Source organism: Ctenopharyngodon idella, chromosome 23 (genome assembly GCF_019924925.1).
Source record: "Ctenopharyngodon idella isolate HZGC_01 chromosome 23, HZGC01, whole genome shotgun sequence".
Classification (NCBI taxonomy): Eukaryota; Metazoa; Chordata; class Actinopteri; order Cypriniformes; family Xenocyprididae; genus Ctenopharyngodon; species Ctenopharyngodon idella.
In genome coordinates, this window is record NC_067242.1 from 16,274,866 (window position 1) to 16,302,812 (window position 27,947).

At 37.7% G+C, this 27,947-nt stretch overlaps 1 protein-coding gene across 2 annotated transcripts; it reads left to right on the forward strand.

The window, feature by feature from the left end:
* Nucleotides 1-27,947, forward strand: boc (BOC cell adhesion associated, oncogene regulated). Of its 2 annotated transcripts, none has more exons than XM_051882387.1 (19): nt 1-461; nt 12,906-13,030; nt 13,239-13,520; nt 18,660-18,806; nt 19,617-19,760; nt 19,840-20,133; nt 21,166-21,438; nt 21,534-21,793; nt 21,895-22,054; nt 22,839-22,898; nt 23,115-23,324; nt 23,814-23,992; nt 24,085-24,184; nt 24,288-24,410; nt 24,520-24,702; nt 24,814-25,016; nt 25,135-25,223; nt 26,282-26,442; nt 26,760-27,947. In XM_051882387.1, the coding sequence occupies exons 2-19, from the start codon at nt 12,922-12,924 to the stop codon at nt 26,894-26,896; spliced, it is 3,114 nt and encodes a 1,037-aa protein (XP_051738347.1). In that variant the 5' UTR covers nt 1-461; nt 12,906-12,921; the 3' UTR covers nt 26,897-27,947. The 2 variants fall into 2 exon arrangements, with proteins under 2 accessions (XP_051738347.1, XP_051738346.1); XM_051882386.1 differs by having other exon boundaries at nt 3-461; nt 21,895-22,060.

The following is a 27,947-nucleotide window of genomic DNA, read 5'->3' on the forward strand; positions in this document are numbered from 1 at the left end:
GAGGGGGAGGAGAGGCTCCTTATCCTGCGCACGTAACTTTCTGAGCGTTTAGCTTTCGCACGCAAGATAACGCAAAGTTCTCCTTACGAATGTTCCACTCAAGCTTTAAAGCGTATTTCTTTAGGCGAGACAAGCGTGAACTGCGCTGAGATTCGGGAAGGAATCTTTATTGTTCAGATCCCTCCTCCTTCTTGGGAAGTGGGAGGACCCGAAAAGTTCCTCGCAAAAGGGAGAATTGTTCCAGGACTCAGTCATCCAAAAACGTCCTTTCAATGCAAGAAGTTGGGGAGCCGAAGAAAATGTCGGTGCTGCTGCAGCAGTAAATTACTGAAGCAGTAGCGGTTTGCGGGGAAAAGAAGGAGAGGAATTGGAGTTTTCTTGGATTAAACAGCGAGAAACGTTGGAAAAAGTCGACCAACGAAAAGCTAGTGGATTCAACTCCAAACTACTGCACGTTTTTGGTAAGTCTCTCTCTCCTCCCCCCAAAACATCTCTTGTTTTTAGGAACCCCTCCATGCTATTCTAATAGCTTACTCCAGTTTCCTTCACTTTTCATATTGTTTCATACATTTTTGTAGTTTTGCGAATACTTACCCTTTGGAAATTATCGCGTGTTGTTAATCTCAAGAAGATGCATTTTTATATATATTTTTTTTTTTGTAAAATCATGCGGGTGTTAGCAAACTAGCTATTTTGTTTCGACGTACTCTTATCAGATTGCTGTAATAGATTCGTGACTATCTGAGGTTATGTTTGCTATTTTTTCTTTTATGAAAACTGTTTGGTAATCATATTTGTGACGGTATTTCAGTAAAAAGTTAGTTAAATGCGCTTTGGCTGCGGGTGTAATGTTCATTGTTCCCCAGTGCTAATCATAGGCAACATTTAAAATACGTTTGTATTCATGAGATCATCTTGTTTGCTTATATAGATGTATTATTGCTGTAGTGTCAGTAAATGTATTAGAGCATCTCTAAGAAGCCTACATGAAAACTTGTGGCATAGTTTTACAGGCCTCATTCAGTTGTATAGTAGTTGACATTACTGTGCCCAACGCTATTTTACTCTGAAAAAATAAATCAAAGTTTAGTATTTTATATATTTTGTTATTCTATTAATATGTGAATGTTGGCATATCTTATTTTCAGAACAAATCTTCAGAAAAATCAAATGTTGATAATTTTGTCATTATAAAATTGTTTTTTGTAAACAATTACAAATAAATGTTGTAGCAGTTACATAGATTTATTTACAAATTTCATAAGGACTAAAATTGCAATTGGTATTTTTAACCGATATTCTTTACCGATATTCACACGTTTTCTTCTTAATCTGTTATCGATTTGTCTGACATAGCTAACTGTTATAACACAAATAAATTTGCCACTATTTAGATTGCAAAACAACATAATGTAATGCATAATAAATACATGGCAATGCATAATTAATAAATATTCTTGTTTTATTCTTGTAGTCTAATGATTTAGTTATGAAAATTATCAGTATTGGCCATGAAAAAGCTATAACGTTGGTCTATAAGTTGTAATTTGCTCATTGTATGCTTTAGTGTGAGAATGAAACCAAACCTAATTGATGAACCACTAAAGGTTTGATTTCTGATTAATTTTTTGATTTGTGCGCACCTCTTCATAGCTTCATACAATCCGTCATGGTTGTTATAGAGTCATAACAAGAAAATACTATTACAAAGCTGGTAATGAAGTTTATCAGCGCCTCAAAATGTTCAAGCCCAGGTGCCTCATTGTTCTGGAAAAAGAAGGAAAACAGGCCAACTGAGAGGAATGCTGGCTGACCTTGCGTTTGTTTCAAACTAGTTGATAGATTCTTGTGAGCCAGATCGCTCTGCTCGGATGCCAAGTATTCAATCTGATGAAAAACTGTGGTAGCTGGTTTTTGCTCAAGATGATTGGTGGTCGGGTGGATCAAAGTTGTTCCATAATTGATTCCAGTCTGATTATCTTTTTGGCTTTCATAGTGCTCTGACCTTATTTGGTTATAATGCTGGGAAGGCCTATTAGCTATGCACAGATGGATGCACAGATTTCAGATGACATGCCCTCACTGCTCCGCATTCTTTCAGTGTAACAGGTATCCCATAGCTGAGCCAGAGAGGCCCATCTGGGGATTTGGAAAGGTTGATAAAGGCATATTAGATGGGAGGGATGAGGCTGATTGGGTATCAGTGTGGTAGAGATGTCAGGGATGTGACATATGTCATTAAAGGCTCTTGTTTTGATAGAAAAATAGACAGTGAGGCTGTAGACATCAGCATAATGAACTGATTTCTAGTGTTTGAACAAATGAGAGCTGATTAGTCTCATTGGACGTGTATGTTTCTTGTTGCCGCAGAGGTTTTTGGACCGACTTATTGTTTTCTTAAAGGGTGTAACTTTTCTGTTAATTTGCTGAAGAAGGCTGTGTAATAAAAAAACTCCTTAAGGTCGGCTTTCATGTCTGTTTCAGCGGGTATATTCATGCAGTCATAACAGCCCGAAGGCAACAATCTGCGGGTTTGTGTGTGTGTGTGCGGGTAAAAGATGCTCTCCAATCAGGATTATCTTCTCATAGTGGAATGCACGGTGTGTCAGTTTGCTATTTCCAAACGCGCTCTGATTTATCCAAAGCTCAGAAGTATGGCAGCTGTCAAGAGGCAATTTTTAGCCCGCAGTGAAGAATAATTGCCTCTAAAGTAAAAAGTCTCTGTTGGGACCACACCTGGCCGAGATAATTTAGTTTCAGAGCTTTCTCCATTTCATTAGGCCTATGATAACACCTGGACATCCAGGTGGCTGGTCGGCTTTCTCACTTTCTCATGTTTGGTTGCTTGTTTTCTTGGAAAACCCGAGCATTTCGTATGTTTAATTTTACTCTAAAACCTATGAAATCTCGTTAATATCAATTCACTAGTCATTACGATAACTGTATCGTGTCAAGCGCGTGTTTGACCAGAGTTGTCTCTGACATCAAGGAAATGCACAAACATAGCGGCACGTTGCTGTTTGTGTCAGTGTGTCTGTTGCAAGGCGGTGAGATCATTGATAAACTCCAGACCCTGGTAAGTAAGCAGCGACTGTTTGCAGACAAACAGCTCAGTGTGTGTAAAGCTGATATTTGTACAAAGATTAAGGATCGTTTGACAAGCACAGAGTAATGGAGACGCTCTCACAAGACCGTTCACACTCTCTCGATAACTCGCCTTCAGAGAGCTATAGCTCACTGTCAGTCACACACATGCTCTGAAACGTTCTCGCACACACACACACACAGACCCCATTAGTTGTCTTCATTATCTGTTGAGTAGATTGTACACCACTTTCATGTTCTGAATAATACTTATAAATGTGTCAATCACTTTTGAAGCAAAATGCTAATCTGAAAAAATACTTTCAAAATACTAAAGCAAAATTGTCTGTGTTAAACACAGGGAGAGCTGTATTACTTATGCTGTATGATTTTTGCCTTGCAATTTACACTGTAAACCCTAATGCTCAAAATAATTAATTGGTTTGAGTAGGACAAACTTAAATTAAACAAATTAGTTCAGGAAAATGAACTTTTATGAGTATTTAGCACTTTCTTTTTCTTTCAAGTTCACAGAACTGATATATTTTAAGTAAACTGAACTGTTTCATTGTTTTGAGGTTTATGAACTTATTTCTTTTAATTTAGTCAAACTTAAGTTTAACAGAAACTGGGCTGGGATTTCTATTTCCCAGCATGCTTTGCCCATGGCACTCGAAAGGGAGAGTAAATGCTAAAAGTGTTATATAATGTTTATTTGTGCAAGATTAATGTTAAGTGGGAGATTTAGTAGTGATTAATGTTTTGTTATGCTAATTTAGAAGAGTTTCTGTTAATGTGGGTTTTTGTAGAGATAACATCATGGTGACAAGTGGTTCATGCGGCTTGGTTTGATAACAAGTATGTTAAATGCTTTATATTGCTGTTCTCATTCAGCAAGTGCTATATCATGCTATTGTTAACATGTTAACAAATTAGCAAGTTACCATTTTCTGAATTAGCTTGTTATAGCTGGCTAAGTTTAAACTAATAAAAATGTTTACTTTGAGCTTACATGATAATTTTAAGTTAAATGTATGAATTAGTGTACTCAAACATTTCAAGTTAAGAATAATTAAAATGTATGAGTACAAAATAAAAATCTGTCAGTTCTGCTTAATTAAACTTTGAATTACTTAACTTTAAAAATTGGAGTTTTGCCAACTTATTCGGGTTTACAGTGCACTTTTCAATTTCATTTTTCTTATGCTGACCAAGGCTGCATTTATTTGATCAAAAATAGAGTAAAATAACAGTTTAGTCTTGGAATGTATTTTAAAATGTAATTTATCCTTGTGGTGGCAAAACAGAATTGGTGAATAAAAGTATTAATTTCTTTTAAAAGCAAAAAATTTACTAACCCCAAACTTTTGAAGAGTTGACGCCGGTGACATGTCCATCAGCGCAGCAGTTCTGTTTTGTTAAATTAGGATTTGTTTCTTCATCTTTATGACTTTTGGACATCATGGCATGTTCAAAAGCCAAAGGCTACTGTATTGTTTTGCAGTTTAGGGTTTGTTTATTATGTGGTTGGTGTTTCTTTTGATGTGTCTGCAAACTGTGTGGTCATGGATGTTGCAGGTGTTTACAGCTGACAAGGGCTTCCTCTGCCAAAGCCAGACCTATGGCTCTGAAAGACCTAGTTATTTGACCTTAACCATAATAAACCCTTTAAAAGACATTTTAGACACTTTTCAGCTTTAAATGTCCTATTTTGTTTGCTTTTTCGACTGTTTTGCTTGTATCAGTTCTGTTTACAGCCATTCACTCAAGCAACAGAGCATTATTGCATGAGTACTTTATAAACTCTTTTATTATGTTTTATTTTTATTACATATTTTAATGTTCTTTCCCTTTCTGCCTGTTTTCCCCAATCTTTGGCACTGGACTCTTGCTGGCGAGCACGCAGGCAGTCTAAGCTCGCCGAGTTCCTGTTGAATAATGTGGAGAAATTGCTTTAGATTTATAATTGGTTCCATTCACTATGATGGAAAGGCTGCCAGAGCAGCAGGGGCCCCTCCGTTCTTCCATCCCTCTCTCTCTACAGACCGCTTATCTGCACAGCTATAAGCTTTGTCTGATTTTACAAGAAAATATGTTCTGTATTAATAGCTGTTCTTTATTTTGTAAAGAACTGTATAATGCCTAAAGTGTTTGTGGAGCCAGAACATTTGTCCTCTGTGAAGTTTTTGGCTACGATTTGGAAAGTCTGAAGTTCTATGTTAGTTTTTTGAACATGTTGTAGTTTGGTCTGTATGTAAGCTATTGGTTATTATGAAAATGATTATTTATTTAAATTATATCAGCTTTTAGGTCCTTTTGAAAATCCTAATGCCTATGATCACTCTCTCTCTGGAAAAAACAAACTCTCTCTCACACACACACACACACACACACACACCTCATATATTACATGCTTTTGCATGTATTCCAGATCCGTTTAATGAGTTTATCTGTAAAGGTACAATCAACTTTTAGCTATTTTGTTAAACCTAACTGTTTTCTTGAGCCAGTGTCTCTATTTCCATTTGTAAGATGTGTGTGAAGTGATCTAAGTTCATTGAACCTGTTTACTGATTGCCTGACTTGACAATATTTTCCTAATAAGCATCACCAAGGCAGTTTTGTAATGGATTTTTTTTGTGAACTGAGCCTCTTATAATACCTGCCTTGGTGGGGAGCAGCATGAAAACAGAGTCAGTCTAATCCTAACTGACAGTTCCCAGCGTCTGGCCAAACGGAGGTATGCGGTCATGTGACCATCCTACTCAAAGTGCCCGAACTCAATAATTAGCGTGTGCTAGTTAATGCTGCCTTGTTATATGAATTATGCAAATATCAGGATGCTTAATTGATTAGAGCCCCTGGACTTGGCTCGATCTTTTGCTCGTTAATCCGTTGAGTGGGTCTCATTATTGTATTTTTGGGCAAGGGTGGATGTTGCTCATTAATACACTGAAGGGTACGGTGATTGTGGGGGTATTGGCCTTGTTAGTGGTGCTTTTGATGTTTAATTTTCCGGCATGGGAACGACTGATGTGAATTGTGGAAGTCTAGGCAGTACTGGAAAAGATTCTGCTTTGCTTACACCTGCTAATCTGTTCTGAGAGCCATGAGAATGTTCCAGAAGATTAGTGATGGTAAAGAGCCCTGAAGGTAAATAGAACGGAGAGTTTGCACTGGGTGATATTTAGAATATTCATGATGAATTTGCTGAAGATATGCAGTGAATCAGTATTTCAATGCACATTTTAATTGGCTATTAAGTTCATTGTCCTTTCTTGTCTAATGGTGTTTTAATCTTGTCCCTGAAACTTCAGGTCATTTTGATTCAAATTTGATTCATTTCTGTGAATCTGTTCAAATGATTCAGTGAATCAATTCAGAACTCTGATTGAATTATTAATTTGTGTAATCAATCAAAAATGTTTACAGAAGATTCTGCGTTTTCACTTATTACAATGCTTTTAAAAATATTTAGGTAAATAGTACTGTTAGTGGTGTATTTTTAGATTAACACAAAGAAATAAAATTATTCCCTCTGTTCATTTACTGAAAAACAGTGTGGAAAAACATGCCTTTTTTCAGTTTGTTTTAATGTTTAAATTTACTTACATGTACACTACTGTTTAAATGTTTAGGGTCAGTAAGATTTTTTTTAAAGAAATTAACACTTTTATTCAGCAAAGATGCATTAAATTGATCAAAAGTGACAGTTAAGACATTTTATAATGTTTCAAAAGTTTCTCATTTTAAATCAATGCTGTTTTTTTGAGCTTTCCATTCATCAAAGAATCTATGAAAAAAAAAAAAAAAAAAAAAAAAATCATGGTTTCCACAAAAATATTAAGCAGCACAACTGTTTTCAACATTAATATGAACTGTTTCTTGAGCAACCAATCAGCATGGTTTCTGATTTTTCATGTGACTGAAGAAGACTGATGTAATTTAGTTTTGCCATCATAGGAATAAATTAGGCTACATTTTATCAGTTACCAAATCGTACCAACCCCAAACTTTTGTACAGCAGTGCAAGTTTGGTCAAAATGGTGGTTCTGATTGGGAAAAAAAATATATTTTCTGCCAATGCAGAGCATAAATCTTGAGATGGGTGAAAGAGTGAAAAGTAGTGAGAGATTATTTTATAGCTGCATTGCTCAGTCCTAATGCTAAGTGTGCCGTTAATCTGTTGGGAAGCCATAATTTCAGTGAACTCTCCCTCTGAACTGTACTTTCTCCATTTTGGCTCCTTCAGCCAAATGGCCAGCAAACTCCAACCATCCACCATCTCAATTTCCCCCCTCTTCGGTCAATCACCAGTTGACATCCACTCTCTAATTTGGAAAAGCTTAGATCCCCCCCCCCCCACCCCCATATCCACTAACCACTTTTGGCTATCCAACCTTGTCCATTGAGCGGCCCCCATCAGCTCTTCCTCTGGCCCTTCTGAGAAACGTCTCTCCTTTCACAGGGGGCCGTGGGGTTATTGTCCTTGCGCCGGCTCACTGCTTTACAATGACTCTCCACTCTATTAAGGTGCGTTCTGCCTGTTACCGTCGCCCAGAGCAACGGGCCTCCCGCATGGTAGATATGCGCTGCGGCATTGTGGGCCATGGGCCCGCGCGGGCAGTTGAACCCAGCACTCCTCACACTTGACACCGCATGTGTTTATCTAAAGGGGGGGTATTGTGATGTTTGGAGAATCGAGGATGGGTCGGGGGGGTCTGAAGGACATAAATAGGGTGAAGGGAGTGGGGTGATAAATATTCAGAAGGAGCTAAACCCCACCTCCTCCCCTCACCTCCTCGTTACTCTTCTCCTCCCTCTGTGTGGAAAGCAGATGGAATGTGAACGGTATGAGGGAGGCCCACAGCCGGCAGAGAGCAGTTTTATCCAATTAGTAGGGTTGTCAAAATGAATTTCACACAGGCTGGAGGACAATAGTGACCGGAGTGGCCCTAGAAGAAAGGACTCCATTTAGTGACAAAGAGGCATTATGAAGTCACTTCAGTATTATGCTTTTTGTCTCTCTTTCTTTCTCCTATAAACAGAGTATAAATGCACATGCCTTTGTACAGCCCTTATCCAGATGCTCAGATCAATGTGATCTCTGCTCTCTAAAGGGGTCACGTACTTACCCCGCATCACATTTTTCACTTACAGTATCATTTGACTCCCCCTGCCTCTGCACCCTTTGTTGAAGAATAAAAAAAATGGCAGTGCTATAAATTATTTTCCATTACAGTTGAGACTTGATATGAATGTGAAGTGTTTGTCTCAAAGGCGATGACATGAGCTGGGGTGCACATGTGTGTCTGAATAAAGCGTGTGTGTTCAAGGGGATAACTTCTGACGCCTGAGACAGGTGGCTTGACAGCCAAGGAGAGACTATTGCCGCCTTTTCCAAACCTATAGGGCAGCTGTCCTGTTCCTGTTGACAGCACAGCTTTGTTGGCTGCACAGATCCTGATAGTCTGAGTAGATGCAGTATTTCATTTGATGCAAACATCTAGTCTTATTTCCACAGTTTAGTGGAGCTCATCAATAAGGATGGCTCAGATTTTCAAGTTGGTTGTATTTGCAAATTCTGTTGATTGACTTATTTAGACATTTTTTTTTCCTGTGAAAAAACTCCCTTGCTTTTAGTATACGTGGATCTATGAATATGCAAATTAGCCCCGCCTCCACTCAATCACGTGAGCTCAGAATACCTGTTCCACTCGGTCAACTTTACTGTAGTAAATGGAAATACTGGTTTAATTCAGCCATATATGTTTGAACCAGAAACTGATTCAGAAGAAGTGGAAGAGTGAATTATACAGTGTTGTCTACAAGTTGAGGTATCAGAATGGTAATGCGTTTTATGTATCGCTCACTTATAACGGTAATTCATATGATTAGCCTTTTGCTAGGCTACTTTATCATATAGCTAATAATGTATTGCTAATGCTACACAAACCATGTTCCCGTTCGCCATCTCAGTCTGCCTTCTGAAAACCAGTAGAAACGCTTTGAATAACTTAGAACGTCAGTGGAGAAAGACATATAGTACATCATAACATCATAATATACATCATATACATAATTTACCCACTATATTGCTAAATGTACCTAATTTTTCATATAAAAAAAAAAAAAAAAAAAATATATATATATATATATATATATACTATATACTATATTGCTAAATGTACCTAATTTTTCATATTAAAAAAATATAATATATACCGGGATAACCTGGCTTCTCTTGAGACTCCCCTACTTCAGAGCATAGTTAATGATATGCTAAAGCCCGCCCGCAAGTTGACGTGATTGGTTACAACATACTGTTTTAAGGAGAAAATACTCAGCAATGGTGTCAACTTAAGAATTTGCAAATGGATTTTGTCTTAAAGCATATTAAAAACAAAGCATTAAAAACTTGATTTTCACCACAGGGGGTCTTTAACCGTCAGGGTGAAGTTATCTATCTGGCCAACATATATGAGATTTTGTTTACAATTGTAAGAATTGTTTTACAAATTATTTAAGAACCTAATATTAAACAATTTCTTTCTTACAAATATAAGAAATGTTGCTAAAATTAATTTTTATATATTTATTTAGCTAGCAAAAATACTGGCTGGGCAATTACAAATCTGAACTTCTTTCTCAACCAGTCTAGAAGAAAACCAAATATTGAAGAGTTCTACTAATGTTTTGCAGGAGTTTTTTTTTTTTTTTTTTTTTTTTTCCACTGGAAGTTTGTTGAAAGATGTATTTTCAGTGTTTCATTGGCTGAATGATTGTTACTCAGGTACGCAACAGAACTTGACTATTGATTTAAATATGTGGTCATGGCAATGTTATATATCTGGCTAAACTTAGCTGGCTAAGCTGTTTTGCAAGGAAATTATTTCCATTACATATTCGGTCCTCTCTGCAAATATAAAAATGTTGCTAAAATGTATTCATTTATTAGTTGTATATACATTTATTTTGCGCTGGTGAAAATAATGCCAGAGCAATTACAAATCTGAACTTTGTTCTCAAGCAGTCCATCAGAAAAAAAAAATTTATTGATGGAATGAGTTCCATTAATTTGTTTTATCTGTTTGTTTTTTTTTGTTTTGTTTTTTTGTCCATTGTACAGTTGTAGAAAGAATATTTTATGTTTATATTTTAGTATCGATAGCAATGTCACTAGTTGTAGAATTACAAATCTAAGTCAGTTAGATAGTATCAGACATTGTAGTAAATCATTCATGTTAGCTGTAATGTTAAAGTCAGCAGTGATATGAGCCGATCACTAACCTGATTAAAGCTGATGAATCACAGAGCTTTAACTTAACATGGAGACTTTGACTAAGTGCTCACTTAATGTGGTAGACACTAGTTGTTGGCCTGCTTGTCAAGTTGAGTGTTTGCTTAGGGTCAGGATGATCTTAGCTACGCAGTTAGGTTCTCCGGTGTGCCTGGAATCAACGTCATGCTCTTTCCATTTCACAGATGAGAAACAAACAAGCTAATGTTGTATCGGACAGCAAAATCCATCAGCGTTTTAACACATATGGTAATTAAAATGATTAGTCCAACATTTCCAGATCAGTCAGACTAAATAACATCTCTCTGCAGCATTATGCAGACAGCATGACTTGTTTATTTCTGGTGTTAGAAACGGAAAAACATTTATTTAGGGCCAACCCCAAAGTCTGTAAATGGCACACATTCTATTCCGTCAGCAGAGTTTGGCTAATAGCTAATGGCTATGTACCTACCAGCTCCAGAAAAACAACTTCAAATCCCAAGACGCAGACTTCATTTATTTTTGTAGAGTTTTTTTCCTTTTTTTTTTTTTTTCTAGAGTTGCGTCGTGTGGTCCCCTCCCACGTTTGAGCTCTCAATCTTTCTGTGAGCCTTCATTAATCATTACTTACAATTGATGGGAGTAGAGTTGTGTGTGTTTGTGTATGTGAATGAGAGAGAGGGAGAGATTTGCAGTCTGGGAGCAATGGACCACCCTCCTCCTCCTGACGGGAAGTTGTTAGTTTAACCTGACAGGAAAGAATTCGGGAAACTTGGCAATGAGAGCTGAGGGAGAGAAACGCTCCCTTTCCTGCATTAACTGTTAATACACTAACCATTACTCTTTCTCTCCTTCTCCACTTGCTCTCTTTCTCCCTCGGTTTGCGTCTTTGTAGAGAACACATTACACTACTCAATATTTCCAGAAAATACAAATGATATCATCCCCACACCATTGTTCATTGTGTGCAGGTCTTTTTCTTTTGAACCCGCCTGTATCGGTTACACCTGAGTGAGGGGGCTCAGATTTCCCCCTCTTCTTATCCGGGCACCCGTCTCAACAGTTCGACCTGCTGCATGTGGGTTCAAGCGGATTTGTGTTTCAGCATGAGTTCTGAGAACTTGTAAGGAAAGATTGATTCAGGAGTAGCAGAACGCCATTTTTGCACTCTTGGAGGCGCAGTGGGAAAGCTACTCGTAGGGTCATTCCAAATGAAAGTGAGCAACGGAATCAGACCATCATCATGTTGAGAAACTAATTTTACAGTCAGTGATCACATGATTCTGAGTGATTTTCATTTAGACCTTTAGACATGACCTAGGATTTTAAAACACACTGGAAGAGATTCCTATTCTTTACATATTTTTATTTTGGTTGAGACAGTACACACTTTGAAATCTCAGTTAGAGATCCCAGTTAAGACCTAGACCTTATAATATATTTTAAAACGTAATTTTCAGCATCATTACTCCAGTCTCACATGATACTTCAGAAATCCTTCTAATAGGCTGATTTGCTGCTCAAGAAACATTTCTTATTATTATCAATATTGAAAACAGTTGTGCTGCTTAATATTTTGTGGAAACCGTAGTATATATATGTATATATTTTTAAGAGTTATTTTAATAGAAAGTTTAAAAGGATAAATCTATTGTTTTTCAAGTAAATGTTTTTTTTTGTAACATTTTAATTGTTTATCGTCGCTTTTGATCAATTTAAAGGTGCAGTGTGTAAACTTTAGCGGCATCTAAAGGTGAGGTTGCAAATTGCTCAGTCCACCGCTCACCCCTTCCTTTCGAAGTACATAAGCTACGGTGGCTGACACAGGACAAAGATGTCGTCGTCTGAGACAGCAGAGAGTAGCCAGTCAAGCAATGAGGTTTCTTCTTTCTTCTAACAATGAACGGTCTCTGCTTCTAATAAATCAGACGACTACTACTTCTTCTTGCATGTTCAACATAGTAACGATGCAATCTGCCTCTAAAAACACCAACAAAGAAGAAGAATAACAACATAGTGACAAAACGCGCTCTGTAGAAACATGCCGGCGCAAAATGGTGACTTTACGTGTAAGGGGACCCACTGTGTATGTAGATAGAAATGGCTCATTCTAAGGTAATAAAAACATAACGGTTCATTATGTAAAGTCTTTATACACCTCTGAAAATGTAGTTATGTATATTATTTTGCTGCACTGCACTGCACCTTTAATGTGTCCTTGCTAAATAAAAGTACTAAAAAAAAAAAAACTTGCTGACCCCAAACATTTGAATGGGTAGTGTATGTCTTCATGTAGAGTGCTCCAAATGTGCTGCCCTGAAAATTGCTTACTTTAGTTGCTCTGCCCTTTGAAGTAAGTAGTGCATAGCATTCTTGACTTGTAAATGTATTTTGCTCTGAATTTGGTCTATTCTTGTTTTGTCAACTGTATGAATGTGTATGTGTTGGCTCACTTCTATATTCTCCATATGCGCAATTTAATGTCATGCTAACTACATTTTCAGCTGATAACTTGTTTCTCGCTCTCTCTTTCTCACAGGGGTAGTGTATGGAAGATGTCTGGGATATTGGACTGGATACCCTGGGAAAGAAAGCGGAAGTTTCGAGCGCTGTGTGCCCTGGGTGCTCTGCTGTGCTGCCTGCAGGATAGTGCTGCTGTTAGAGGTGGGTTTCTGACGCCTTGGTTCTGCTCCACTAAAACATCATGAAGTTGGCTTCATTTGAGCTGGAACAAGCTGGACTCAGATCCAGCACCTATTATAGTAATTTGTTTTGGATAACTGATATATTACAGAACAACCACTGGCTCTGCACCCCTATTCCTAAACTCACTACTTCAGACTTATGTACCCTCCCTCACTTTCTTTTCTAGATGATGTCCCAGTCTTCACTGAGGAGCCTTTTTCTGTGGTACAGAAACTGGGGGGCAGTGTGACCCTGCGCTGCAGCGCCCTGCCTAACCATGTCAACATCAGTTGGCGTCTAAACGGCCGGGAGCTGCCAGTTGGGGGCGATGAGGAGCTGGGAGTGCTGGTGCGGCCTGGTTCTCTCTACATCCCCTCCCTTACCAACCTCACCGTAGGCAGATACCAGTGTGTGGCCACCACCAGCGTCGGGTCCTGCGCTAGCGTGCCAGCCAACGTTACTGCAGCTAGTGAGTACACACACTTTTGCAAATGCCAGTCAACTTTAAACATTTTCTGTGCTGAACTCAAAGGGCTCTACAGTGTGTGGTTGTGCTCCAGGCCAAGCTCTACTGTTGGTGTGTGTGTATGTTTTTTTGTGTTTGCCCTAAGTTAGTCAGTATTGGAGCACGGGAAGGGGGGTGTAATGTGACCCACCATATGCCTGTGCGTGTGTGTGTACGGGTGAAACCACGGGCCCCATTAGCAAAGGGCCTCCTCCCTGTTCTCTGCTGCTTCTGTCTTCTTACACAGAGACAGAATGAAAAAAGAAAGAAAGACAGAAAAAGAAACAGCCAGTGAATTTTGTGAGAGTTTTGTTTAGTATAATGAGGTAAATGTGAGTTTGTGCATGCATATATACTACTGTTCAAGGAAGGATGCATGAAATTGATTATGAAAGTTACAGTAAAGACATTTATAATGTTACTAAAGATTACTATTTCAAGTAAATCCTGTTCTTTTAAACTTTCTATTCATCACAGAATTAATTCCATTTTAAAATATATTAAAATAAAAAACAGTTATTCAAAATTGAAATAATATTTCTGTATATTACTGTTTTTACTGTATTTTTGATCAAATAAATGCAGTGCTGGTGAGCATAAGAGACTTCTTTCAAAAACATTTTAAAAAAATCCTACTGACCCCAAACTTTTGAACTTACCCCCAAGCCATCCTAGGTGTATATGACTTTCTTCTTTCAGTTAAACAAAATCAGAGTTATATTAAAAAATATTCCAGCTCTTCCAAGCTTTATAATGTGAGTGAATAGTAACCGAGATTTTGACGCCCAAAAAAGCACATCCATCCATCATAAAAGTAATCCATACGGCTCCAGAGGGTTAATAAAGGCCTTCTAAGTGAAGCGATGGGTTTTTGTAAGAAAAATATCCATATTTAAAACTTTATAAACTAGAATCACTGGCATCCGTACGTGAGTCGATTCCGGCGGCAGAGAGAATTTTGAATGTGCAGACTACCGAAGCTAGTGATTATAGTCTATAAAGTTTTAAATATGGATATTTTTCTTACAAAAATGCATCGCTTTGTTTCAGAAGGCCTTTATTAACCCCCTGGAGCCGTATGGATTACTTTTATGATGGATGGATGTACTTTTTTGGGCTTCAAAATCTTTATTACTGTTCACTCCCATTATAAAAGCCAGAATATTTTTAACTTTGTGTTTGACTGAAAGAAGAAAGTCAAATACACCTAGGATGGCTTGAGGGTGAGTAAATTATGGGATAATTTTAATTTTTGGGTGAATTAACCCTTTAAAATATATACATATATATATATATATATATATATATATATATATATATATATATATATATATATATATATATATATATATATATATATATATATATATAAAATATCATATAATTTTATTTTTATTTTATTTTTTTTTTCCACAAAATATATTATCAACCCAACAATTTGAGTAAAAAGTTGAATTGGAAAAATCAACACAAATGTATTTGGTTTGTCTTTCTTTTTCTTTAATGACAGTAAAAGACTTTAATGAGTTAATGAGTTTGTATAAAACATAATAAAACCTTGAGAACAATCCAAAGAACATCTTGAACTTCAATGGAAGCGAGAACATCTGACTGTCTTTACAAATTAGCTTTATTTTTTTATTTGTGATCTATAACAAATGCTGAATTTTTAAACTTCTTGCTAATTTTTTATATTTCTTGATTTCTCAAAATCCTTAAACTTTAAATTTATCTAGCTTTATTTTTTTGTTTTGTGAATATGTGCCACATATGAAATTCTAAAGAACTGGATGCATGCTTGTTTGTGTGATAGTGTGAGGAGCGCAGCTTTGGCAGGACTAGTCGAGGCAGGATATTCTGTCAAGATGAGACGCGACATGAGATTCTTGACACCATTTTCACCTCACAAAGCAGGCATGCTTTACATCATTCACCCCCCTGTCTTTGCTCTCTCAAACTATCTGCATTTCCACTCATGGCATTTAATGGTGCATTGGATTTCAGTCCTCTTAATGCTCATTTGTTTCTTCTAACTTTCAGCCTCGTTTTACTTTGACTTCTCGTAGATGTGCGAGATGTAATTGATAAGGTCTATGAGTTAGGAGTCGAGAGCTAGGGGCATGCAGATGCAAGCTCTTAGCCGGGGCCCCCTGTCTCTGATGATCCCACGTAGGCCCCTCACTCTAATTTAATAAAGACCTCCTCCCTTAGTCTGCCAGGGGTTGGACGGTTCCTCAGGGAGGGCGCTGCGTGTGATCGCGAGCCTGAAGTTGTCTCATGTCTCCATATTTCAAAGCTCTGCCCATTTGTTTTTGCTCTGTGAAAAAGCTTGGCTCTCCCTGGTATCCGTCTCTGTAGGAATCCTGTCTGAAGCGTCTCCCACCGGGGAGGCCGTTGCCTGCCTGAGCATTATTTCAAACTCTCCTCTTGAATTCCTCCAAAGACAAGCGAGCCTCCCGTGTCCTTTGAGCCAAGAAACATTCCTTCAGCACTCTCTCTCCCTTTTTTTTTTTTTTTTTTTTCCCCCTCTCTCTCGCTCACACAAAAAAACACACCTCTTCACATATGTTTTTAATACATGGCGTAACAAATTCTCAATAAACTCTTGGGCGAACCTGTTTTTCTTTATCGTCCTGTAGGGCTACGTGTAGTCTGGCCAGCTATATTCCACACAATAGTTACTGTATCATCTCAGTATGAGTTTTAAACGTCATATAAACATGAGCACTCATACACACAGGCTCTGTGGCCCCAGACATAAAAATGATGAATGCTAAGTAACCGTGCAGCATGTATGAAAGCATTGCCAAGTGGAGTTGGAAACTCGTCTGATCTATTTTATAAATACTATTAATTCTGCACGGCTCCCAGCATTCCCTGCTCTCCAAGCCTCCAGGAAACTTAGAATGTACCGCACACACGCAAACAAATCACACATTCACCTTTTACCTCCTCACATATAAATACAAATATATTAGAAACTTATAAACATTTGTTTCACAGTTTTAAATTGTAGTCTGCCACTGTTTTTTCAAATAGTTCTTTCATTTGTTCACCATACACAGCATAAAAGTAGTCCATACAACTTGTGTGCTATATTCCAAGTCTTCTAATGTTATTTGATATGTTTGTGTGAGAAAAATACTGAAATGAAGTATTTATATGCTGGCAATAATTCTCTAGGTGTTCTCACACAAAGTTATTGTAGGGCTTTTTAGTATATTTGAAATATAGGACATGACATTGTATAGACCACTTTTATGTTCCTTTTCACAGATTTTTAGGGTAAATCATGGTGCCTTTTTTTGGAGTGTTTGTTTGTTTTGTCTTTTTTGGAGCTTAAGAGCACCTGGTAACACTATGAAGTGTTATTGAATGGTTAGAGCTGCATAGCACTTTTTTCTTTTTACTGAAAAATAATGGGAAATTTAAATTTGAGTGACCTATTCCTTTTAAAATAATAATAAAAAATAAATAATTACATATGTGTGTTTTATGCATTACCATTCTAAAGTTTGGGGTTGGTAAAATGCTTTTGTAATGTTTTTGAAAGAAGTCTCATGCTCACCAAAGCTGCATTTATTTGATCAAAAATACAATAAAAATGGTAATAATGAAAAATATTATAAAATATACATACAGTCAAACCAAAATGTATTCAGACACCTTGAACATTTCATTCATTAATACAGTTTATTCACTATAGTTTAAAAAAATGGTAATAAAATATGACAAAATCTCAGAGTTAAACTGTGTCAGAAAAAATTAATCTTAATTATGTCAGATAACACTTAAGCAAAACATGGTCAGGTCAAAGTGTCTGAATAATTTTTGGTTTGAACTATGACACTTTTTTTTTTTTTTTTTTTGATTGTTTGATGAATAGAAAGTTCAAAAGAAAAGCATTTATTTTAAATATATTTTTTTGTAACATTATAAATGTCTTTAGTCATTTTTGATAATTTTAATGCATCCTTGCTGAATAAAAAAGTATTAAAAAACTTGCTGACCCCAAAGTGTATATGACTTTTTTTATTTTTATTACATTTAAAACTTTTAACAATATGTTAATTAATTCCCCCTCCCTTTTTTCCACCCCTCTTTCCCCTCTCGCACACCTGAAGGGAGGAGGAATGTTTTGAGGAAAGGGAGGTGAAGGGGGAGTCAGTCAGAGGAGGGGTTAAAGGTGTTCACTGAGGAATTTAGGAGAGGTGTGGGGCGGTGTGGGATGCTGGCAGGGGTGGGCTGTAAAAAGACCCTGATTGATTTAGCAAATGGATCATTTTTCCCCCAAAACATTCTCCACCCTGCTCATATCCTGGAATTCTCATCTCCCAAAAAATGATTTCAAAAACCATTTCACTTAAAAAACCAGGCGATTATTACTTTCAGATTACAGATGTAGCTGGTGTCAGAGAGTTTATCGGATGCTGATTATTTAAGTGCTTTTCTCATCCATCATTGTATGTCTTTGCTTCCAGGAATACTTCACAAAGAGCTTTTTTTAATCTTTACCTCACAGATCATTTGGCTCTGTTGCACATAACTTAGAGACATTTCAGACGCCAAGGAATATATCTAAACTCTGGAGAACAATGAAACAATTTGATTTGTGAGAGGAGTAATGAACAGTTGGGGAGATATTTGATTAAGTTCGGGGTTTTTCAGGACAGCGCTGAGCAATTTTCCCTGTCTGCCTTTGTAAAATATTCCCTTCACAGAATGACACACAGACTCGTTTAGGCAGACTTATTCTGTTTTATTGCTATCCAAACTGCTTTTCCTCTCTTGAAACTCAAGAGATGGGTGACCTTTAGCCTTTGACCTCATTTTAGCCTGGGCTGACTTGAGCTTAAGGAAGCTAGACTTTCTGTCTCTGTTTTTCAGAGCTATTGGGTGTCTGCCCATTTGATATCCCAGTAAAAGTCCTAAGCATATGCACTCTAAAGCTTCTCAGTTTCCTGAATGGAATACAAAGAGGCTTTCAACTTTGAAACGCTCAAAACCAGCATTTGGATGTTGGAGATTTCCATTGCTTTTCCTATTTTATTAAAAATATGTTTGAGAAACTTTGTATGATAATTCTTGTGTGTTTCCGTGCAGAACTGCGAGATTTTGAGCCAGATGACCAGCAGGAGATTGAGGTGGATGAAGGGAACACAGCGGTGATCGAGTGCCATCTGCCTGAGAGTCAACCTAAAGCTCAGGTCCGCTACAGTGTCAAACAGGAGTGGCTGGAGACATCTAAAGGTGCGTTTGACCTTTGTTGTTGTTTTGGAGGCCTTGGAGTCTAAACGGTTGAAAACAACTGCTCTTTTCAAGTGCATAAATGCTGATGCTTAAAGATAGACAAACTCAGTTTCATTCTGAAATGTCAAGATTACAATGTTCAAAACAATGTAAGAGTGAGCATTCTCATCTTTGCCACAAGGGGTGCTGTAATGGCCATTTTTTATTTTTTTTTGTGTGCTGTCAGTTTTCTCTTTTATTTCAACTTCTAACAACTATCTTGCTGAGCAAACAAGTTAAAATTTTATGTTTCTAACTAGCTACCAAGGTGCTACTGAGCTAAGTAGTACTCAGGTAGCTAGGCACAGACATTTGACTGTAACTCAACAGTATACTCTGTAGTAAGAATGCTTCTGCTCTCAAGATTTATGGCTAAAATTTAAGCACAATTTGATCTGAGCCATCATTGGATCTGTCACGATCCACATAATTTAAATTCAAATACGATTTGCTTCAATTATTTCTGCCATTTTAGAAATGCACACTAGCTGATTCTGGTATTTGGGTGTTTGACAGCTCTTCTCTTGTTGAGAGTCATCAAGTCTTTGTGTGTTGTCTGGTCTTGTCCACTCAACAAAGCACTGCCTGTTAGCATGATTGTCTTTCTTGCAATTACTCTAGCTGTTCAAATATTCAGTTTAATGATGGTGAAGATCACACCTTAGATTCAAGGAAATGACCTTAAGGAATGTTCTACATTCTTAAATTAGGTTCTGTTGAGAAATCTGTTTATACTAGCCTGTACTCATTGGTTCTTTGATCGTGTCCTAGGAAATTACCTGATCATGCCATCTGGAAACCTTCAGATAGCAAATGCTACACAGGATGATGAGGGTCCTTATAAATGTGCTGCTTACAACCCTATCACCCAGGAAGTAAAAACCTCCACCTCTACCGATCGTCTTAGAATACGACGTAAGTGGACGCGGAGCATAAAATGAACACATTCTGTCAAATCTTTTGACATAAAATTGACACACATTATCTTGTCTAGGTTCAACATCTGAGGCCGCACGTATTATATATCCACCTGCATCTCGGTCCATTATGGTGAACAAAGGCCAGCGGCTTGTGCTCGAGTGTGTGGCCAGCGGCATTCCCACTCCACAGGTCACATGGGCTAAGGACGGTCTGGACTTGCGAAATCATAACAACACCCGCTTCTTACTTAGCAACTTGTTGATTGATGCGGCAAGCGAGAGTGACTCGGGCACTTACGTGTGTAACGCTGATAACGGCATTGGCTCTGCGAGATCTGCTACGGTGCTGTACGACGTGCAGGTGTTTGGTGAGTATGATTTCTAGAAAGGAAGAGTTTTGTATGGCCCATCATACTTTTTTTTTTTTTTTTTTCAGGATTTTTTGATTAATAGAAAGTTCAAAAGAAAAGCATTTATTTGAAAAGAAATATTTTTTAACATTATAAATGTCTTTACAGTCACATTTGATTTAAATAAAAGTATTAATTTCTTTTAAAAAAAAGAAAATCTTACTGACCCCAGACTTCTGAATGTAGTACTTCATAGTTATACATGAAACTAGATTAATCAATTCTGAAAAAATTTAATTGTGATACCCAGTGCATGAACTAATGTTAATGTTAAGTCTTTTTATTTTTGCCATCCATTTAAAATATTTTTTTCATGGATCAATAACTGTATAATTGCTCTAATAACTGTGTATTGTTAAAATTCGTGGTTCTAAAACAACAACAACAAAAAAACATTTGTATTTGTTGTAACTGTTCAACTGGCAGAACATCACCTGACTTGTGGCCACTAGGTTATTTGATTATTTGTTCAAATGTAGTGGGGTATGAAATGCAAGAACCAGGGCAGTGATGGAACATATTATGTTTGTGGTGGCACAATTTCAATTTCCAGTCATTTAACGCTGCTTTACGGTAATAAGCATGTATCAGAACCAGAGGGCTTAGTGAATAAATGTGATAATAAGCATCTAAAAGAACCCACAGTACATTTGCTGAACAGAATGTGTGTGTGTGTGTGTGTGTGTGTGTGTGTGTGTGTGTGTGTGTGTGTGAAGGATTGAGTTTCTGAGACATTGATGAGGTTGTTTTTGTGGGCTTGTCTCATGGCAGCTGTGATTAATTAAGTCGCTCTTGCTGTTGCTCTAATGAGCTTGAGCTGATTCACTAGCATCCAACCATCAAGTTTTTGGAGAGGGTGAGAGAACCCAGTCCATCCCAGACTCCTCTGCAGCAGACAGTCATGTTTTGTGCTGCTAAACCATCTTGTAGCATTTTTTTTTTCTCATGTTTTGACTCATCTTTCTGAAATTCCCTTCTTTTGTCTTTCAGAGCCACCCCAGGTGCGTGTCGAGCTGCAGCAGCAAGACGTTGCATGGGGCGACACGGTGCGTTTCAGCTGTCAGGTGAGGGGCAAGCCCACTCCCACTGTGGTGTGGCTCCACAACTCTCAGCCATTGAGCCCGTCGCCACGCCATCGGGTGACTTCACAGGTGCTGCGTGTGCTCCACGTCGGGCCGCAGGATGATGGCATGTACCAGTGCATGGCGGAGAACGGCGTGGGCAGCTCACAGGCAGCCACAAGACTTCTCACTGTCCCAACAGGTATAAAACACTTTATTAAAAATCATTATTATTACTACTATTTTTTCAGTTTTATTTATTTTAATTTTATTCAATTTTTTAAAATTCTTTTTCAGTGCCCTCACGATCAGGTAAGCTGCCCATGATTCGACCGATGAGCCCAGATAAAGTGCTGCGGGAACAGCCACCTGTGAAGCCTGTGGCCACCAGTGCAGTTCTGCCTTTCGACTGCTCTGAGGTCAGAGTCTCCCCCGCCGAAGCTCCAATCATCTCGAGTCAGCCGCGCACAGGAAGGGCCGACTACTATGAACTTACCTGGAAACCCCGTCATGATGGAGGAGCACCTGTGCTGGAGTATGTCGTCAAGTACAGAAAGGTACAATACTGTACAGTTCATTTGTACAGTGTGATCTGCCTCGTTTCACTCTACGATATGTTTGTCATGTGATTTATTGTGTGTCCTTTTCGGTCTGGCAGGCTGGAGAATCTCCCGGAGAGTGGACCACTAACACCATTTCAGGCTCCCAGAACAAGCTGACTCTTACTAAACTGCTGCCTGCCAGCCTCTATGAAGTGGAGATGGCCGCTAAGAACTGCGCTGGATTAGGGCAGCCCGCGATGATGACTTTTAGAACAGGCAAATGTATACAGCCATTCAGCTAGTTCAAGATTACCTTTCTGAAACAACATATGAAAATGTTAAATAAACTCAAGATCACAGTGTTTAGAGGAGGGCTCTGCATCTTCTTGAAGCGGTTTATTTTTCTATAATGACCCATTTTATCCCAGATATTACTTGTCTACTTAAATTATAACTAAATAACTAATGCCATGATTGACCAATCAGAATTGAATATTCCAGAGATATTGGTATGAAAAAGAGCAATTATCAATGTATTCATTAGAAATATATATAAAATGTAAATAAATCAGATTGAAAAAAAAAAAAGACATTTAAAATGCTGTTAAATGTAAAAGTAAAATAATTAATCGCTTTTAAAATTGACATGTATATTTAAAACTGCTTATTTAATTTGTTTAAAAGGTAGTTAAATGTAATAGTAATCTGTTAAACACTTTAGTAGCATATTTCACTGCAGAATGCCATGATTGACCAATCAGGATCGAGTATAAAAAAGCAATTATCAATTAAATATAACAGTAAAATTAATAAATTACTTTTAATATTGACAAATAAATATGCATATTTAAAACTGTTTATTTAATTTTGTTTAAAAAATGTAGTCAGTTATAATCATTTACAATTTAGCGGTCATTATACAAAAATATTTCACCTCAGAATGATTGACCAATCAGAATCAAGTATTCAGAGAGTAACAAATTACACTGTTTTTTAGTATCTGAGTAGTAGTTTGAAGTGAAGTGGTGAATTAAAGTGTCTCTTTAATTTTGGTCTACAGGGCGAAGAGGAGGACACACAGGGCCTCCAAAAACACCAGAGACGCCACCTCGTCTCACACGTGAGTATACGTTTGCCCCTATGGTGGTAATATAATAGAAGCTTGCTCTATTTCTTTAAGGCTGCAGTAAAGTACTGAGGAACTGTAACATTAAATACAGCTAGAAATGTGAAAATATTTATCAGTCACTGATTGTTCTGATTAATATTATTATTGTTATTAATTATGCTAACATTACTGTTATTTTTTTTAACAATCTTTTTTTTTTCTTTCCAGCGCCAGAAGCTCCAGACAGACCCACTGTTTCTATGGCCACTGAGACCTCAGCCTATGTGACGTGGATCCCTCGCGGGAACCGTGGATTCCCCATCCAGTCATTCCGTGTAGAGTACAGGAAATTGAAGAAAGGCGGTGGAGAGTGGGAGGTGGCTGTAAACAATATCCCCCCCTCTCGCCTCTCAGTCGAGATAACAGGCCTGGAAAAAGGTGAGATTTAGATCATCTTCACAAAGGTGTTTAGTTGATATAAGGTTTTCAGTGGCGGATGCCGATAGTGAGATAATATGGTGAATCAGGAGCGTCACACTAAATCAACAATTGCATGCAAAATTGCATCCTTCATTTTGTTTTCAGAAATATAAAACGCAAATAAATAAATCTAATTTAAAATATACATATTTAAATTTTTTATTATTGCTTAAAAATCTAGTTAAATGTAACATTAAAATAATCACTTCAAGATTGACAAATAAATCTGCATATTTAAGTTTATTTGTTTTAAAAAATAGTTTAATGTAACAACAAAATAAGTTAATCACTTTTTAAATTAACAATTAAAAAATTAAAAAAAAAAAAAAAAAAAAAAGCATTGTCAAGTAGCTTTACCTAATTAGTTTGTCATTGGACAGTTCACAACCAATGAATGTTCGACACACTTGACTGAACTTATTCCTTTTTCTTTCCATTGCATCACAGGAACATCATACAAGTTCAGAGTTTTAGCCGTTAATGTTTTGGGAGAGAGTCCACCAAGCGCTCCCTCTAAAGCCTACACAGTGGTGGGCAGTGGTGCACCAAACCGACGTCCCATCGATGGGCCCTACATCACCTACAATGAAGCCATCAATGAGACAACGATCATCCTAAAATGGACGGTAAGCACTTCCTCAGTAAACACTTTTACATTGTCAGTTGTCGTCACAAGATTGTCGGACCTTGAAATGAAATATTTCTGTTCTCTCTGCAGTACACACCAGTCAATAACACCCCCATTTATGGCTTCTACATCTTCTACCGACCCACCGATAGCGACAATGACAGTGACTACAAAAAGGACATAGTGGAAGGTAAGTCATGTACTTCCTTTATTTTTTAATTTCTCAACTATACAATAACGGAATATAAAATGTAATGGTCTGGCGTTTTTTTTTTTTTGTTTTTTTTTTTTAGGTGACCGCTATTGGCACTCCATCACAGACCTACAGCCTGAGACGGCTTATGACATTAAGATGCAGTGTTTCAACGAAGGGGGCGAGAGCGAGTTCGGAAATGTCGTCATTTTAGAAACTAAAGGTTTGTTTCCTTTTCCTCACATTCCGAACCGCACCTCAGCCAATTTCCAGAACAAAGATCTCTTCTGACAACACACATTTTAAGTGTGAACATCTGTGTGTACTTACAGCTCGCCCTCACCAGAGGACCACACCTCCAGAGACATCATCGTCCAGACCCGACCATCCAGGAAACCCTGTTCCCAGGCCTGGTGATCTGCCTTACCTCATTGTGGGTGTGGTACTCGGAGCATTCGTTTTCATCATCGTAGCCTTCATCCCAATCTGTCTGTGGAGAGTTTGGGCCAAACAGAGTGAGTGCAGTTTTAGAAACAGTCAAAGATCGTAATTAGGGATTCAAAGATAAGTTAAGACAAGGACCTTCATAAAGCCCTGGGTGATTTTTGTATTTCTCTTCATTTCAGAACAAACTTTAGACATGCGCTTTCCAGCGTTGGCAGCTACAGTTTCTCCATGTCAGTACACCATGGTACCCCTGCAGGGATTGGCTCTGGGTCGGCCTTGTCCTGTAGACCCTCACCTGACACCTGCCCACACTGTCTACGCTCCTAAAGGAGAATATATTCCCAATGGAAAACACACTACACAGCGCCTTCCTGGACACCGGGTAAGTTTGCACTTTAATGTTTTGTGATATTCAGCACAGTAATAAACTTCTCAGCCTGCCGTATCAGACCAGCAAAGGAAGATATTATATTGCGTTTAATCTCTTGCCTCTCTTGTAGGAGGATGCTGACTATGAGTTGGAGTGTGATGCGTTGTTACCTCAGAAACTTCCCAGTCCGCAACAACATATCCACAATTACTGTAACGGGTAAGAATTCTACTATTGCTTTGTTTTATTATAGAACACACCCTTTTGAAGTGCCCATATTGTGCTCTTTTAAAAGTGCATAATTTTATTTATTGGGGTCTGCTTCAGTACATTTAAATGATTTAAAGTTTAAAAGATTGTCTCATACTGGACATTGCTGCAGAATCTCTTTCAACCCTCTGCTCTGTTTTAGATTGTATCTCTTTAAAGTTGCCATGAAATCAAAATTGAAGTTTTTTGGCTTTTAGTATGGATATGTTAGCCTTAAGATTATCTATAAGCTAGTGTGCTCCAAAACAATGATAAAATTCACATTTAGAACATATAAGCATTCAAAACTTAGTCTCGTCACTTCTGCCAATATGGATCAACGGTTTTGATGACATCACCCTGCACTTCAGCTTCTCATCGGATTTTCTGACCAATCAAATGCTCTCTAGAATTTATTAGAAAGTATCCTGCCCCCTACATTATAAATAGACGCTGAAGCTGCGGCTAAAATCGGCCACTTGTTCACACATTTACTATTTTCTAAAATGGTGAATGGCACATAGTGCACTATATAGAACGATTCAGTATCTGCTTTCCATTGGGGCGAATGAAGTCTGGTTTCACGTTAGTGCAACGCGAACTGCCACAGCGCGCACAGTCTGCTCCGGTCCAGAGACACGATAGCACAGAGCGGATTATATGATCGAGTCAGCGCAGACCACAAAATGTATCGGACACATTTGAATTCTGCACAGAATGCTACATTTTAATGCAATATGGAGGAGATTCAGAAGATAAACGGTTAGAGATTAGAAGGAAACAAAAGCTTGACTGAGCTCTAAGGCTCTGGCTGAGCTGTGATATAAACAAAACGCTATTGGCTATTATAAAAAAGGGGAGGGGCTGTTTGATATGTCCCGCCCTGTCTTCCTGTTTCAGTGAAAGTTACGTCAACACATTATGGAATTAAACTGGGCTGCGAATGCTGTTTCATGGTGACTGTTATGCTGGGACATTTAAGTTTGTTCGTAAAATTTGAACTTGGTCTTTTTTTTTCTTATTTTTAGGGTGTCTGGCTGCCCTGAAGAGGGATGCTGTGTGCCTGATGATTCCCCCTTGCAGGTCCTCAGATTATCGAGACCTACGCATCCATCTCAGAGTCCTGACTCCATGCAGGCCGATCACTCCCTCACTGAAGCAGTTCATTTGGATGGGGAGGTCACTGCCGGTGCGTTCAGTTATTTTGTGTTACAAATAAAGGCAATGTCAAAAGTAACTGCAATTTCAAAAAAAGAGAAAATGAATTAAGGTGCCCTAGTACTATCTGGCCCAGACCGGTGTGCCCTGCAGCTACATACGTTCACCGCTCTTCTTTTTAAATTGTTATAGAAAAACTGTTGTACATTAACTGTTGAGTTAAATGCATATAATTGATAATTATGCAGGGGGTGAAAATAGTCAAACATCAAATTTAGTATTTGAAAATACCTAATATAAAATTGTAACATGAGGTTGAGTAATCTAAATGCATTTTTTCCCCCACAGACTTGCCCCTGTTAACAACAGTTGATACGGGCATAAACCGGTTGCTCCAAAATGCAGAGCAACAGGAAGTGGGAACAACACAGAACATGAAGCAGCTTGAGGAACAAGGGACAAGAGATGATCCAAAAGATGGATGAAACTGTAGAAAAAAGGGGGGGGGGAAGAGAAAATATTTATTTTTGTATAACAGATGCTATATTTATATATTTATGTATTTGTACATAGTACATTTTCTTTTAGAATGTATATATAGGTTTTTTTTATATACTATGTTAAACATATTTTGGTATGTTTGTCTGTTACCACCAGGACGTTTTTTATAAGTATGCTGTATAAATGATCCTCATGTGAGATAGGAACAACCTGACACCTCAACACCGTACATACAGTATCAGTAATAAGCTCTAGATTTTCTACTGGCAAGCATCTCTTGATGTTTGAAGTACAGCTGGTGGGAAATGTAATGCTTTTAGGGCATTATGATCCATTCATTAAGAATGTTGTAACGGGCAGTGCTTTGGGACAATTGACTGTTTAAAAACACTTTGCATCAAAAATATTTGTAGTATGTGTACTCCATATATGCATACATATTTTATGCACAGTATGTTGTATCCATTTAATAGCTTTATGGCATGTAGATGCTACTGTGAGGCTTAAACACTCAGATACACACAACAAATAAACGGTTTAAGAACTTTTTGATTGTAACTTGTTCCAGATGAGTCCTCAGTTTTAAGTAAGGGTTTTTGAATGCCGGTACAGTGTGTTACAGCTTTGTATATATGTTACTAAGATTTATCTATTTTCATCATTAACAAAAATGTTAACAAATATATGCAAAGTATATGCTTTCTGTGTGTAGTAATATTGACTACGAGAAAGAGACCGTATATTGTAGGTATTTATTTTTTTTCAGTAGCCTGGATGCGAGACATTCTTAAAATGAACACGCCTACCTGGAATGTGCTGATTTTTATATTCTAAACTGGTTTGATGTAGTCAGCTTGTATAGTTGTACTTTTACTTTTGGAGACCTGCAGTTCTCCTGCATCAGTATTAGCTTCTTCCCACTGTTATAAACATAAAACATGAAGGAAACGATCAATCTCCAACATATTCTGTGTGTAACTGCATGGTTACATGGATTGAGCACTATTGCCTGTAAATAAAGCTAAAGAATTCATA